This window comes from Chrysemys picta, chromosome 23 (assembly GCF_011386835.1).
Source record: "Chrysemys picta bellii isolate R12L10 chromosome 23, ASM1138683v2, whole genome shotgun sequence".
Taxonomy (NCBI): Eukaryota; Metazoa; Chordata; order Testudines; family Emydidae; genus Chrysemys; species Chrysemys picta.
Window position 1 is genome coordinate 14632837 of NC_088813.1, and position 15753 is coordinate 14648589.

Below are 15753 nucleotides of genomic sequence, written 5' to 3' on the forward strand. Positions count from 1 at the left end.
CTTGGACTGTGTTCCTGTCGTCTAAATAAACCTTCTGTTTTACTGGCTGGCTGAGAGTCATGGTAAATCACAGAAAGCCGGGGGTGCAGGGCCTTGTCTCCCCCAAACTCCGTAACAGTCAGACTAGCTGCTCATAACGGTCCCTTCTGGCTTTACCACCTCTGAATCGATGGCTCAGCCAGGATGGAGCTGGCTAATGACCCCCAGGGATAGCCAGCGGTAACCAATGGAAAACAGGCCCTTTGTGGGCAAGAAAGACACAGTTGTGCTGGTGAAAGGCTTCAATAAATTTATGTACAAATAATAAAAAGCACAATAAATACAAAAGACTCTTACAATACAACCCCTCCGGACAGCCCGACCGCTAGCTAGGCAGGTAGATTGCGGGCTTGTTTTGTCTTTGGCTACAGACTCACTGTTCAGCCTGGCCAGTGCAGCCTCAGGACCCAGATTGTCCTGACAAAGCCTCTGCCACATCTCGGACACCAGCTCTCCTCGCTGACGCATGGACAGGGACGTTGGTCTGAGAGCAATTACCTTGTGGATCAGGAGAGAGAGACACACAGAGTGCCTCCCTCCCCTGCTCCCGGACAAAGCTGTGAGTACATCAGCAAACATTGCAACGTGTAACATTATCTACCCGTGGCCCTGATCCAGCTCCCACTGAAGTCAAAGGGTGGGGGGGGGAAGGGGTGCTTTGCCACTGACATCAACGGAAGGATAAATTCCCCAAATCAAGGCCCTCGGTAATGGACATTTTCCTGCGCTGGGCCCGTTAGCACCACAGGGAAAAGGCAGATCCGGTGCCTGTCCTGGAAAGCGACAGGCTGGGGAGAAGTTTAGATTACGCTCCGGAGTCGTGCGGCTTTACGCTGAGACATCTCCCAGCCGGGCGCAGCACCGAGCTGCCCCTGGCGGCGAATCCTGGCCTGAAGCCAGCTGCGCGGCAGGTGGAAGAACACCAGTCCTTTGGGGCCCTGTGTTATCTGGATCCATAACTAAGACACAGGCGTTAAAGGCACAAATGCCCCTTGTGTGACATTCACCCCAGGCCAGCACAAGGCTCAAGTGATCAGAGGCTGTGCGCTACCAAGTCTGCACAAGAGCAAATTCCATCCCCTAGTGAGCAACGCCCGCTTGTGCAAAACACAAAGAGGTGATTGGCTGTGCAAAGGAGGAGGGGGTGTTGCACGTGCTCTCACACGGCGCTCTTTAAAGGCTCAAGGCTTTTGAGAGACAAGCTGGCTCTGCCCTTAACTTCAATGCTGCTTCTTGAACAAGGAGAAACAGATATCCCAGCGCAGCCAGGAAGCTGGAGGGATGGGCACGGAGCAGGGGAAGGATTTCACAGTTTTTGATGTTTTTTGCAGCTAAGTTCTGAGCTGGACAATGGGGATTTGCTGAAAGGGGGCAGCAGCTGGGCCGGGAGGGCAAAATAAATCCAAGTGGGTAAGGAGGCCGAGGCAGGACAAGCCGTCCAGCCTGGGTAGCATCACGGAGGGGAGAGGAAACGCGCACCAGGGCCTGGGAGAGAGTTTGCCACAGCAATGCCGTGTGTCAGACACTGGGTTTCTGCCCTGGGTCGAGCCAGGGGTCCCATTTGGTTTTGCTCCTTCTCCGCCCCGGAGCCAATCACCCCTGACGCTGATGGGCGTCTGCTGCCCTGCATCAGCGCAGAGAGCTGCCTGTTCATTGGGTCTCACAGAGCCCTTTGGAGCCAAACAGCAATTCCAGGGCTGCCCAGCCGGGGCAGAGAGCGGCCCGCGGGGAACTGGAGCGGCAGTGGGGGGACGTATGGCAGCAGGCAGGGAGCGGGGGAAGGTTTCCTAGCTGGTTACTCTGCTGGTAGCGCATCCACCCCAGGGAGGAACCAGAATCCAAGCCAGACTCCCCTCCCCGCAGGCCTGCCCCAGAGACCAGTGCAGGAGGGTGCTGCGTCCCCCCTCCATCCTAACCCCGCCCGCCCCAGCGCAACTCTCTCTCCACCCCAGCCTTTGCTTTGATCTCTCTGCCCCTGCGGCCAGTCCGGTGCCTGGCCCCCCAGGTTCCCACTCTTGGAGCGGTGCCTGACTTCTCTGCTGGTGCAGGCAGTTCTAAGCCCCCCTCCCCGTCCCGCCGCTCCGGTCAGGCGGAAGCACAGGGCTGTTTTAACAATCCTCTGCCTCTTTGACATGAAAGGCTGCAGCTTACTGTCACGACTCGGGCCGCGCCGCTGACAGCGCCAGCGAGGGCATCGAGCGCAAACATCCGAGCGACCTCCGGCACCCAACAATGGCCTGTTTAGCCAGGCCGGGATTAGGCACTAAGACCCTGCCGGCCGGTACAAAGCGTGGGGCCGTGGTGAAAAGCCAGGGGGCTGGGGACACACTTTCAAGTGCTCAGCACATATAAGCTACGGGCCAGTGCACCGCGGCCTCGGTGTCAGCAGAAAGCCAGCCTTGCCCGGGTCCCAACAGGGCTCCACGCGAGACGGGGGTCGTTTGGAGGCGAGACACTGAGGCTCAGAGCAGGGGGCTGTGGAAGGGCGGGGGGGACGGGGTGTGTGGGAAATTAGGAAGTTGGTCGGAGATCCTGTGGGGACTGCAGTGGGACTGGGTGGGAGACCAGAGTGGGCTCCCAGGGGCGCAGGGGAGGGGACCTCTAGGATGATGGGAAAGCTAGAGATGACCAGGGTGAAGAACAGCAGCGTGTCCGTTACTCTCCTGCCCCGGCCCAGCTCCATCCAGGCCGCATGGCTGGTGGTAACCCCTGGAGACCCAGCTCCCTGCTAACGCGGGAGGCTCTCCGGAAAGGCTGGGGTTCCTCGTGCTGGCTGTGCCATCTCCTCGCCCGCTGGCAGGGGGGAAAGGGGCAAACACCCTGCCACTGGGGTGACAAAGGCGTGGCTCAGTGGCACCCTGTGCGCTCTGCACAAGGGCCAGGCAGCTTGCCCCCGGGGAGATGAAAGGGTTAACTACAGGTTGGTCTCTGGAGAGCTGGGGGTCCAGGAAGCCCTAGGGCCCCCTCCGTATCTCTGGGGTAAAGCCCAGCGATGGGTGGCGGGGCTGGGACAATGGGGGCCCCGAAGGCGGTGGCAGGGATCCCAAAAGGGTGGGGTGACAGACCAATCTGATTTCCACACGGCGGGGCCCAAGACACCCCAACCCCACAGCAGAAGCCGCAGCCCAAAACCCCACCCGAGTAGTGTAAACAGGGCCCTGTCCTCACTAAAGCGCATCCCAGAGGGGACCAGGCCTGGGGTCCCAGCACGTCTCCAGCTAGGGACTGGTCAGGGCCGAGGGTCCGTTACCAGGAGAGGGTGAGGCCCATGCTATGAAGGCATTCCTTGGTGGCAGTTCCATGAGTCCTCAGGGATCCTCCCAGGCCCCCGGGGTGCCAGGCCTCCCAGAGCCCTACGTAGTCCTGGGAGAGGACGGTGGCCAGCTGGGGATCCTTCGGGGTCCCTTGGGGGTAGCGACGGAGCCAGAGTCTGCTGCAGGTGCCTGTGGCTGGGTCCAGATCACACTTGGGCTTCATGGAGCACGTCGGGGCTGTGGGAGGAACGGCCTCCCTGTGCCATGCGGGGCCACCCGGCTGGCTCACTTCCGGCGCCGCATGTCCTCCATGCTGACGCGGCCCCAGACGCCCACCACGAAGGTCTCGATCTCGCACTCGTTGGCGCCCCGGGCGATGCGGAAGTAGCCGCCCTCTCCCCAGTGCTTGCCCCAGGAGTTCGCAGCCACCTGCAGGGAGGCCAGAAAAAGACGTTAAAAGACGTTAGCAGCCGAGTCTGTGTGTAGCACGTGTGTACAAGGACACAGCCAGCCAGACGCACGCATACAGCCAGCCAGACAGACGCGTGCACACACAGACAGACAGACGCACACAGCCAGCCAGCCGCACACGCACGCACGCAGCAGTGCCCTGGAAAGCACCCCTTCCCTTCCCTGATTCTGACCCAAAGTTTGGAACAACGGAAGAGGCTGCCCCGCCCATGCCAGCTGGGCCTCGCCGGTCTGTCCTGGGGAGACCCGCAGCCCAGTCACACGCTGAATCGAGCTGCTGGCTCCTGAACTCAATCCTGAGCCTTAGCGTGCCCATGTCTGGCTTCTAGTGCCCCGGGACACAACAAACCCCCCTGCCCCCGGGTGAGAACTGCAGCCAGCCTCAGGACGGTAGCTTGAGGACTGGCCCCACGCTGAGGGCACAAGGCCTGGGGGGTTGATGGCACCTCTGCAGCGTCACCGGGACTCAGGAAGCCGCGCAGCACCGGTGGGACGCTAACCCTCCCACCGCTCTCCACCCTACCCACGTAGCCCCCAGTGCAGCAGGGCTGCGATTACAGGGGTGTTTCATTGCCAGCGCAACACTCACCCAGTACTTCTGAGTCTGCCCCTGGGGCGTCCTCTCTTCTCCCCACCTGCGGCAGGATCGAAAGGAACCGATGGTTAGAGGCGGGGGTCTGGTTCTGGGTCAGGCTTGGAGCCTCCCAGCCCCAGCGGATCCAGCTCATATGAGTCCTGCCTTTTCATGTGCTCCACCCTTGAGCAAACCCAAGGGGGGGAGATGAAGACTTGGCCCAGTCCCCTGGAGCCGTCCAACCCTTGCCTTGTGTCCCAGGGCGAGCCAGAGGCGACCCCACTCAGGAGCTCCCCGCTCCCATCACGCGCTCGGTCGTGGTTCCGAACTGCGTGGAAACCTGGCGCCGCTCCACTCCGCTCCCTGGGGCTGGGCTCAGGACCTGGCCGGCTGGTTCGGTTCCGCGACTCTCCCGTGAGCAGATGGAGAGAACACCACGGAGAAGGAGCCGCCTGCTCCTCACTTGCCTGCCCGGGGCTTGCTCAGGGCATCAGGTTTTTCCTTCAGTCCCCAGCCCGGCTGTTGCCTGGGGGACTGTTTTGCTCCTGGTGTTGGAACTGGTAACCATGGTGACACTCGGTTTACTGTCACTTCACCGATTTGGGTCTCAGGCTGGAGGGGTCCCGGGGCCAGGGGTTTGTTTAGCTTTGCTGGTTTCCTGGCTCGCGGAGATGGCATGGAGCCCTGAGGTCACGGCTCCCGCCCAAGGGCCAAGCTCGCTCCTGGAGTCCGGCCAGGCAGAGTTAGCAGTGGGGAGGGGGAGTCAAGTGCTAAGGGATGTGAGAACCAGGAACAGAGGGGGCAAGTGCTGGGCAACCTTCCCCTACACAGCTCGGCCGGTGCCCCTCACTCCCAGCCCCCTGTCCGTCCAGTCCTGAGCCCCGCACAGCTCTGCCGGTGCCCCTCACTCCCAGCCCCCTGCCCCTGCTGCTCCAGTCCTGGGCCCCGCACAGCTCTGCCGGTGCCCCTCACTCCCAGCCCCCTGCCCGTCCAGTCCTGGGCCCCACACAGCTCTGCCGGTGCCCCTCACTCCCAGCCCCCTGTCCGTCCAGTCCTGAGCCCCGCACAGCTCTGCCGGTGCCCCTCACTCCCAGCCCCCTGCCCGTCCAGTCCTGAGCCCCACACAGCTCTGCCAGTGCCGCTCACTCCCAGCCCCCTGCCCCTGCTGCTCCAGTCCTGGGCCCCACACAGCTCTGCCGGTGCCCTCACTCCCAGCCCCCTTCCCCTGCTGCTCCAGTCCTGGGCCCCGCACAGCTCTGCCGGTGCCCCTCACTCCCATCCCCCTTCCCCTGCTGCTCCAGTCCTGGGCCCCACACAGCTCTGCCAGTGCCGCTCACTCCCAGCCCCCTACCCCTGCTGCTCCAGTCCTGGGCCCCACACAGCTCGGCCGGTGCCCCTCACTCGCAGCCCCCTGCCCATCCAGTCCTGGGCCCCGCACAGCTCGGCCGGTGCCCCTCACTCCCAGCCCCCTTCCCCTGCTGCTCCAGTCCTGCAGCCAAGTGTGCCAATGCACCTCAACTCTTATCTGCAGCCCCCATTGCTGGCCCTGGCCTAGCTGATACAGGTACTAGAGACGCTGTTCATTTACACGTCATGCTGTCCACTCCAAAGAGGAAAGGTGGCTGCATTAACCCTCTCCACCTTGGGTCTCTCATGCCCCCTTGGCACTGCAGCTGGGCCAGAATATACAGATGCAGCTGCCTTTATCCCACTCAGGCAGGAGCTGAGTTCCAGGGTGCTGAAGGAGCTGCAGGAACCAGATTTGCTTTGGTTGAGGGGTCTGACTTTGGCTGTAGGGGCGCGGCTATCGGCCCACACCCTGCAACCGTTTGGCCCCGCTGCCTGGCCTACCTGCAAGAAACCAGCCAGATACGGGCAGACCCGGCTGGAAAGGGACCTGGAACATTTCCAAGAGCTCATTCCAAGCTCCCCGGTGCCTGGGGCCAAGTCACCCCGGGGCAGCAGCACGTCAGCCCAAACCTGAGCCAAGCGGCTTGCGGGCCCAGGAAGCCAGCAAGCCGGGGCAGCTACCCAGAGGTGGAAACACAGCAGGCTTGTGTCCTTCGTGTCTGCCTGGCAGCGCCCCGAGCGGGTGGCGGAGGCTGACATGCTATTCTTGGTTCTACCTGCTGAACTGGATCAAACCCTCTAGAAACAGGACATTCCACTGTCCCCAGGGCTCAGCCCAGTCTTGTTCTGCATGTCCCTGGGGCGCCTGTTGCACAGCTTAACAATCCTCCCTGGAAGGTCTGTGGCTAAGGGTTTGATGCCACAGACTCCCTGTGCGACCTTGGACACGTCCCTTAGTCTCGCAGAGCCTCGGTTCCCCACCTGTGAAATGGGGGCATAATCCTTCCTTCGTCTGCTTGGACCAGCTCCCCCTCCGGCTGCGCCTGGCACAACGGGGCTCAGATCTCACCTAGGGCAGCTCAGTGCTCCTGCAGCATAAACTTTAAATACCGCCCTCTCTTGACCCCCATGCTACCCTCCTTCATGCCAGCCCCTCACCCCTGCTCCAACCCCTCCGCCCCCACTGCTCACCCCGCCTGGTATCGGACAGTCTGAGCCGGCTGCATCCCCGCCTCCCGGCCATGCTGGGCTGCTGTCCTCTCCCCAGCCCGCTCTCCAGCCCGAACCCATCCCATTTGCCGCTGCTTTCCCCAGAAGGAGGTGCCTGACCAGGAGGCAGTAGCCCAGCAGGGCTGCAGGGGAGCTCAGCTAGCTAGCGGCAGTAGTAGGTGTCCCAGTGTGAGCCCCATCAGTAGGGGGCGCTGTAGACCACACCGCCCTCCTCCGGAGGGCACAGCCGGCCTCCAGTGTGGTTCGTCTGATCTCTGCGTCCCCGGCGGCTCGATCGGTGCAAACCTGGGGTTCAACCCACGCCTCTCTGAGCGACGCAAAGCGCCGGAGCGTGACTCACCGCAGGCTGGGCCCAAAGCACGGGACCCGCTTCCCCCTCCTTTCATCTCTCCCCACACATACGCTTCCTCTCCAGCCCAAGGAAGGGGAACTCCCTTCCTCCACCGCAGGGAAAATGTCTTCGCAGACTGAGGGAGCTTTTCCCACGAGCAGCGCCTAGAACTGACTCAGTGAAGGGCTCAGGCAGGACCAGGAGTCAGGGCGGGACGTGCTCCCAGCTGGGCCGTCTGTGCCATCCTGGGGACACGGGCGGATGGTGCCAATGGGGGGGACAGTCATTCGGGGTAATAGTGAGAACAAGGCAGGTGAAAACAGGGCTGTCAGGGCATACAGCACCCACCACACAGGTCCCGGCGTCCGTACAGCCCAGGATGCTTCCCCGGGCGCAGGACGTGCTGGAGTTACGCCATATCCCTCACCCCTCTGACCATTGCTCCAGCCCCGATCCTGCACCACGAGGGGCCAAGGGGCCTTTTGCCATTAACTGCCATAGGGGCAGGATCCCGGTCTCAGCCTCCCAGGCGGCACCAGCTTTTCACAGCTGCTTCTAAGCACAAACCCAACGCCCGGCCTGCAACCGAGCCCCGCAGCCTGGCGCGCTGCACTCAGCGCAGAAGCTCAGGGGTGGAAGAGCAGCGGGGCTGCGGATCGGGGTTGAGGGGCACCAGCAGAGCTGCACGCGGGGCCCCAGGACTGGAAGAGCAAAGGGCAGGGCAGGCTGGTACAACTATTCCAGCCTGTGCCAGGCTTTGGCAGCCTCCTGCACTCACGAGAACGAAACCCAGCCTGGGTTTTTCTTAAAGCAAAGGAAACGTATTTGTTTCTCCTCTTGGCTTGAACTGGCCCAGAGGGCACCGGGGGGGCCACCAGGGCCGGACCAGGCTGCTGGAAACGCTGGGCTGCAATTTGTCCTGCGACAACAAGCGCTGGCCCACACTGGGGCTGGTTCTTTGGCCCTGTCTCTCCTGTAGGCCTGCGGGGAGGGAGGGGCGCTGGGCAGGCTGGCTCAGGCAGGGGGTCTCTTGGGAGACTGTTCTGCCATGCAGCCCCCATCCCACAGAGTCCAGTGGCTCCCAGAGATGAGCTGCCCACCCCCGGGACACCTCCAGAGGAAAAACTCTCAACCTCCTCCCTCCAGAGGGGAGTGGCCCTGTCTGGCTGCCATCCTTCCTCCGGCCTCTGCTCTCCCCACAGGGCCCCCCAATGTACTTTGGGATTCCAGGAAGGGCGCCGGCTTGGCACATGTTCAATGCCACTCACCATGGCCCCCCACTCCAAATACACAGCGCCCTGCCCCTTCAGCAAACAGCCTAGTGTCTCGGTGTGACACCTCCCCCGATACACCCAGCCAGCCAACAGCCTCCCACCAACACCCCCTCGTTCTGGCCTCAGTGCGCATGCCCGCACACCGCCCCGACAGCCCTTGCAAACGCCTGACCCGTCCTCGACACCCCACTCATTCCACGCCCCCATCTCCCTCCCCGACACCTTCTCAAACACCCACATAACCCTGCCCGACACCTCTGGCACGCGGGCGCAGACACAAAATTGCTACGGCACGAGAGGCCCTCCTTACCCTGTGATTTTCACTGAGTGGGTGCCGTGTCTCCGGTGGTGCTCCGGCTTCCCAGCCATCACCGGCGTGTGCCGATAGACTCCACTCTTGTACACGAAGAAATCCTCGTGAACCTCCATGATGGCTGCAGACAGGGAGGAAAGAGCAGTGTCACCATGGGGTGAGGGGACAGCTACACATCATCTGGGTGAGCAGGGCCCATGGTGCCCCCTTCAAGCCAGATTTCTTTCCCGGGTGATGCCCCTCTATCCTCTGCCCCTCTGGTGTTGGTAATTAGGTGACCTTGGTGGAGGGAGGTTGTGTGTACTGCACCTTTAAATTTCCTGAGCCATTTTGTGAGAGGTGGAGTTAATGCAGCATGCTTGGACAGAGACGCACACACTGTGCTCTCTTTCCCCCAAGCAGACTTGACTTTTGTTCTTTGTTGTTTGGTTTAAATGGAAAGTCAGCCAGGCTGAACATATAGGGAAGTCTAGTGCAGATGGGGTGAACACAGCTGGGTTTTCGAGCTGGATTTCTCCCTCCCCTTTGGACTACTCCTGCCGAGGGAGTGTTTACAAAATTTATTATCACGCCGATTAAAAATCAAACCAATGGGAATTTGAGATCAGCTCCCTGCAGTTAATAACTGAACACAGTCCTAGCGACGCGCAGCCCCCATTTGTGACAAGAGAGCAGGATGGGTGCCCCAGTACCAGAGACCATTAATCAGCTTAACTGCGGCTTTACCAATCACACAGCTTGTTAAACATTAACCAGCCTCGCCCTGCCTGCCAAAGGGAGCGTGTAGCGTGTGGGTATCCTGTGGTGCTGAGATGGGGAGGGGAGGCCACTAGCTAGCTGCGCGGGACACGTGAGGCCCTTGGTTTTCACTTTTTACTGATTTTTACTGAAAATGTCCCGGGTTTTACAAAAGCTCGTATTGGGTTTTTAGTGAGTTTCACCCGAATTTTGGACCACTCAAGTACAGGAAAAAAACAATGATGTTAAGAAAATCCAGTCCAGCAGAGCTGTGTTTAGGTTGTAATAAGTTAGACAAAGTGTACCCGGGAGGCTGTTAAAGTAAGACCGCGGAGTGCGTGTGAACCATTAATGTGCAATTCATGAACTAAACCACAGTACGCAGCAGCTTTTACTTTCCGTACTCTTACTTTTCTCAATTTGCTGCTGTTTCTGTCCTCCAACCCAATCTGGCTTCCAATATTAATCCCGGTATTTACCCAGAAAACTGTGAAGTTAATTTTTTGGCACTGATTTTTGATCCTTTTTTAAAATGTTTGTAATAAACACTAGTACAGTCCTGGGAAATTGTAAAGAAAAATAAAAACTGAAAACAAAGGGCCTTTGGTATATTCCATGAAACCGACTCACCACAGATTGAAATGCTGACGGACCATTTTTTGGTAAATGTTGAAATGTTGCAAAGACAAAATGACGCAAGTCTGCTGCTTTGTGTCTGTACGCTGCCTGGAATAATGGGATTTTGGCTAGCCTTTAATGAACATGATTACTAATAGGTCGCTCAGGCCCATAACCTAGGCATCATCTTGTATTTGGCCTTCTCTATTGTTATTTATTATAATTTGTATTGTGGGACAATTGTGGGGCCCTGAGTCACAGACCAGGACCGCGCTAGGAGCTGTACAAACACAGTACAAAGAGATGGTCCTTGCCCTAGATCCACACCCAGGCTGCATCTAATTCTTGCCCCCTCTTTCTCCATGATGGGATCCTGCTCCCTGAATCAGGAACGGGCCCCGTTTGCTGTCCCATTGGGAAGCACACAGTATTAAGTGTGGCCTCTGGCAGGTAACACTCAGGACACTAGCCCATGCCGAAAGGGCCAGTCTATTCTATTCCACACAGGTTCTCACACCACGCTCCCCACCACAGCACCCGAGGGCTGGATTCACAAAGCACCTATGCCCAACATTTAGACATCAAAACCCTGCTGAGCGGCTGCCTAACCCACATTTCCACTAGGAAAGTCCCCTATTTTTCAGCCATCCGGCACGCACAGCCCCCTGGCGTCACTGAGCTGCTCTGTGCCTAAGCCCTGATGGGATCCTCGAAGCCCAGCACTTGAGGCTAATGTCTCCCCTGCCAGCTCCACCCCGAGGTCCTGGAGACGGGCGCCGGATGCGGCCAGGGATAGCAACAGAGGGGCATGCCCCCTTTACCCCACTCCCGGGGGGAGGAAGGAGCAGCCCAAATGGAAGCCAACCCCCTAGCCCCCCTCCTCTGCACTAGCCAGGGACTAGTAACAGGGTCTGCGGGAGAGGGAAGGGGCTCCCTGGGGCTGGACGGGTAGCAGGGTCTGTGCCGGAGTCGGATGGGGAGGGGATTCCCTGCGGCAGGTGGTGGGTAGGTCCAGTCCAGTGGCGCATCCCTTACCTTGCACGGGCCCATTCTCCATCAGCTCCTTCATGATCTCCTTCTCCTGCAAACACAGAGCAGGGCTGGGTCACACCCGGGCCGGGAGGTGGTGGCAGCTGGGAGACCCTGGGCTTTAATCTCGGCACGGCCCTCACCCCACCCCTCCAATGTCCTCCCGATTGGAGCCTGCTGTCCCTGAGCGAGTGGGACTGGGCCAGCCCAGGTCCAGCCAGCGTTAACCCCTCGGGGGCTGGCCTCCGCCCGCAGAGGGCTCCGGGCAGGGCAGCGGCACTTACGCTGGAGGAGAGGCGGTAGGCGGGGGTCGACTGGTAGATCTCGTTGGAGTGGGTCTGGGGGTTAGGGCACTGCTGGGTGGCTTGTCTCTTCCCTCTGCCCGTGGAGCGACTTTGCATCATGCAGGGCCGGCCTGCGGGGGCGCTGTCCTTCTCCCGGCTGGTGAAGGGGTAGCAGCTGTCAGTCACCACCCTGGGAGGCAAGAGTGGGGGGTAAGAGAGGGCTGCACAGCGGCAGGTGGGACAAAGCGCCAGCCCCCGGCACAGGGACGATGGGCCGGGGAGGGCTGGGACACCCAGTGCAGCTCCAGGATGGCTTGACCAATGCTGGCTCCGTCTCAGATTGGCGGCGACCGTGCCAGGGGATGGATCATTCTCTGGGCAATGCCAGCCTGTTCCTGGGCACAGTGCAAATAGTCCTGCCCTCTCTCCCCCCCCCCGGTTTTGCCAATGCCCCTCGATCCCAACCCATCGCTCTTCTGCTGTTCCAGCCCTGGGCTTCCCTCTCCACCTGCAGCTTTGCCAGTGCCCCACAACCCCCCTGCTATATTCCTACCCCCCGCCATACACACAGCCCCCCACTCTCTGAGCCCTGAACTCCCAGACACAGCTCGGCTGATTCATTCCACCTCTGCCCTGCAGCCCCCTCCCCCGCTGCTCCACTCCGGGGCTCCCTCCCCTGCCCAAAGCTCTGCTGACGCCCTTCCACCCTTTGTACCACACTCACCCTCTCCTGCGCAGATACCACCAGGCCCGGTCGATCCGGCCCCCGCTGCAGCCCTGCTGATTCCGAGTGTCGCACGAGATCAGGTTCTGGGGGGACAGGGCGGGCGTCATGTGCCCCATGGAATGGATGGAGATCCTGTCCGATGCCACCGCTTGGAGGAAACTCACACGGTTAGGAGGTTCCTAACGTAGCAGATACAACTCTTCTCCCTTCCCCCAGCCAATCAGCCTCAGCCCCAGGGGCCCAAGCCCCAGGGGCCCGAGCCGGGACAGGGAGCAGCTGGCACTTGGCACGACGGACGGGCCCATTCTATGCACCACGCCAATGGGCAGAGCCATGGCAGCAAGGGGAGGGAGTGGCAGGGGTCTTCCAGTGAGCGGGTACGGAGGGCTCCTTCTCTCTGCACCGGCCACCTCCTGCCGGGGCACGCTGCCCGGCACTGCTGCCCGACGGGCGCCTTACCTGCCGTGGAGAAAGCCCAGGAGCCGGCACAATTGCCCTGGTCCAGGGGCTCGAGGACCAACCCGGGCCACTTGTCAGCTGCGTTGAAATGGCTGGGGAGCCGCTCGTTGGTGTCCATGCTCATCTGCAGAGGCAGAGACAGGGAGCCTCAGCGGGCCACAGGGGCTCAGTGCCAGAGCACCAGGGACACCACGGCCGAGGGCGGCTGGAGTTCCAGGCTGCATTCAAGAGAGGAGCCCTTCTAGAGACAATACCCCAGGGCCAGCTGAGAGCCTGGCCTCTTCCCCTTTCCCCAGGAGCCTTTGCTTCCCCTCCGCTCCCCGCCAAAAGCCTCCTGCAGGATCCAAACCTCCCCCAAGCAAGCAATCAACCCCGACCCACTTGGTGGGTGTTAAACTGGATATGGGCTTGTGGTAAAGGCACTGGGCTAGGGCTTGGGAGCTCTGGGCCAGTTCCTGGCTTTGCCACTGACTCTGCGCCAGTCACTTAAGCTCAGAGGTATGTAGGTGCCTAACTCCCATTGGCTTGCGTAAGTTTTCAAAGTGCCTAAGTCCCTTCTTCAAAAGGGACAGGCATGTAAGAGCCTCTTTGGAAGTCAATGGGCTTTGGGCTCCTAATTGACTTGGGTTCTTTGGAAATTTTCACCCTCTGCAGCTCTGTTCCCCAACTGCAAACCGGGGATACGAATCCTTCCTCTGTCTTGTCTAGTGACACTGCCAGCGCCTTGGGCAGGGCTGTCTTCCCCTGGGTGTGCGCACCAGGGGGCCCTGAGCTCAGGTGCCGGCTTCTTGGGCTACTGGAACCACAACAGGCTTTCTTTAAACCTGGCTGAATTGCAACCCTCCAATTGCAGAACAAATGGCTGCCTTTCGTTTTGGAGTGAATTCAGGGAGTCCTTCCTGGGCAACGCTGCCCAGCCCCCGGCCGGCCGCCAGCCATGCACCGGGGCGGATGCAATTCAAATGCGGAGCATTTATGTGTGATCAGGAAACGTCTCTAAAAATACACATGGTCAGGGAGTGAAGGACACTGCAGCCTCGGACCGTGGTCCGCCCTTGCCCCCGAGCTCAGAGGGGAAGGCGCGTTGATGTTTGCGCTATGTTCTCTCCTGAGCGATCGCGCGCCAATGATAGTGGCACTCCAAGAAAAACAAAGCCAGGCCATAACAACAGGGACCCTTCTTTCCATCCTCCGCACCTTGATGATTTCAAAGTTCCCAGCAGGAGGAGGGATAAATATGAACTGCTGGGACTGGGGTCAGCACAAGACTATTTCAGGGCTCTGGTCTGGCCTTCCTTCCTTGGGGGAAAGAGGCCGCCAGCCGGCAAGGTGTGGAGGTGAAGGAGAATGGTGTAAACGCCTCGACCGTACAGACTTGCCCCGTCCCTGCAATGCAGCGAGAGAGTTCCCAGCCAGGATCGCACCCAAGGTCTCTGACCCCAAAGTACAGGCCTCTAAAGCACTAGCTCTGTTCAGCGAGAGCAGGGTAGGGTGCGGATCGACCGCCTAGCACACTTGGCCAGGGTGCTACCCTCAGCCTGGCCTGGCATGGGGTTGCTGCACTGCTGCCTGCCGTCACCACCAGGAGGCGCTGTTGGGGCTGCTGCCCCGAGGTCGTTAATGGAATCTGAGCATGCTACCGCCTGACCGCCCCGATCTTTGCCACCCCCACGTCATGGCAACATGTGTCGGGCAGGAACAGCCCCCACCCGATCGGACGCAGCCCCCGCGCCTGGCTCAGATGAGTACAGGGAATCCCCAAAAACGGGAAAGCAAAATGAAAACTGGCCTTTTCCCCCATTCACACCTCTTCCTGCCCTGGCTTAGACCACCCCCGAGTCCCGGGTCAAGCAGAAGCGCCAAGAGACAAAAAAAGAAAAGCAGCAGGCGAACAATAGCGCAAGCTGGACTAACGACCTGTCCCATCCGCTGACAGCCTGGGTTTCCTGCCCGGCCGAGCCAGCTGACTTCCCCCCCGGCCCCCACTGGAAAAACAGCGTCTTGCTCTCCAAGAACGTGCTTGGAACAGAATGAGTCTGAGCAGTGCCCCGTCGCTTTTCCACACGCACCGGCAGGGGCCACCTTCCACGGGAAACTGGACGGGAGCGGAGCCCGGGCGACGTCAGGGTCGTGCCCTGGCAGCCCCTGCCCGCGTGTTTGTTCTGGCAGGAGCCTGGAGGGACAGACCGCGTCCGGGGTAATGCACCGTGCAGCAGGCTGGCTTTGCAGACTCAGCAGCGGCACAGCAGGGGCCCGGGGGGCCGGCGCGGGCCTCGCTTTCCGATGGGAAACAAACAGGGGAAGGAAAGGAAAAGAATCCAGGGATCGCAAGGCTGAAGCTACTGAGCTGGGGTTTCCAGAGGAACAGGTCCAATGAGACCCCCACGGAACCTCCACTACAGGCCTGGGAGTATCGGCCCACTTCAGTCTTCCAAAAAATCCGACGTGGCTTTGTACCCCTGGACTGCAGCCTGCAGCCTCCTCCAGAGAACACGCCCCTTTCCCCTGCCCGCAGCCTGAGCCGGCTGTCAAAGGAGGCCGCCGTAACTGGGCAGTGACTGGCCCATAGCCGGCGGCTGCCCTGCCTCCTGGGGTTCCGGACAGAAGCACACGACCCCAGTCCCTGATCCCACGTGTGTGCTAGCATCACTGCCTGCAGGCGAGCAGCACGCTTCTGGGCACGTCCGCACGCCGGTGAGCATTGTGGGCAGGCAGGCCCTGATAGTGCTCCCCGCCACGTGGATCCTCACGGGCGTGAGCCCCAGCTCAGGAACTTGCCCGGGAAGGCTGTGCGGTGAAAGGCTGCCGGTGTGTGAAATCGAATCGGGACAGCCCGGAGCTTCCGCAGCTCGGCAATAATCAACGGCAGAGAGCAGCAGCCCTGAGCCAAAGCATGGAGCCATTTCCAGCACAAGGGGGAAGGCCCTGCCAGGATAGGAAGGAAGGTCAGTGCTGGACTGGGCCAATTCCCAGCTCAGGCACAGACACCCAGTATGACCTTGGTCTGGTCACTTAATCTGCCCCGGGCCTCAGTGCTCATCTGTAGAATGGGGATAATGCCC

The 15753-nt window shown here is 60.5% G+C and overlaps 1 protein-coding gene across 2 annotated transcripts in view; it reads right to left on the minus strand.

The window, feature by feature from the left end:
• Positions 1-274: 274 nt before the first annotated feature.
• Positions 275-15753, minus strand: part of TINAGL1 (tubulointerstitial nephritis antigen like 1) — a 30965-nt gene continuing 15486 nt past the window's right edge. For both annotated transcript variants that reach the window (XM_005298413.4, XM_042854034.2), the window contains exons 6-12: positions 12692-12815; positions 12230-12380; positions 11506-11695; positions 11228-11273; positions 8834-8957; positions 4354-4399; positions 275-3722 (exon numbers count right to left, since the gene is read on the minus strand). In XM_005298413.4, coding sequence (XP_005298470.1) covers positions 3579-3722; positions 4354-4399; positions 8834-8957; positions 11228-11273; positions 11506-11695; positions 12230-12380; positions 12692-12815 — 825 coding nt within the window. In that variant the 3' untranslated portion in view covers positions 275-3578. The remainder of the gene's footprint in view (positions 3723-4353; positions 4400-8833; positions 8958-11227; positions 11274-11505; positions 11696-12229; positions 12381-12691; positions 12816-15753) is intronic.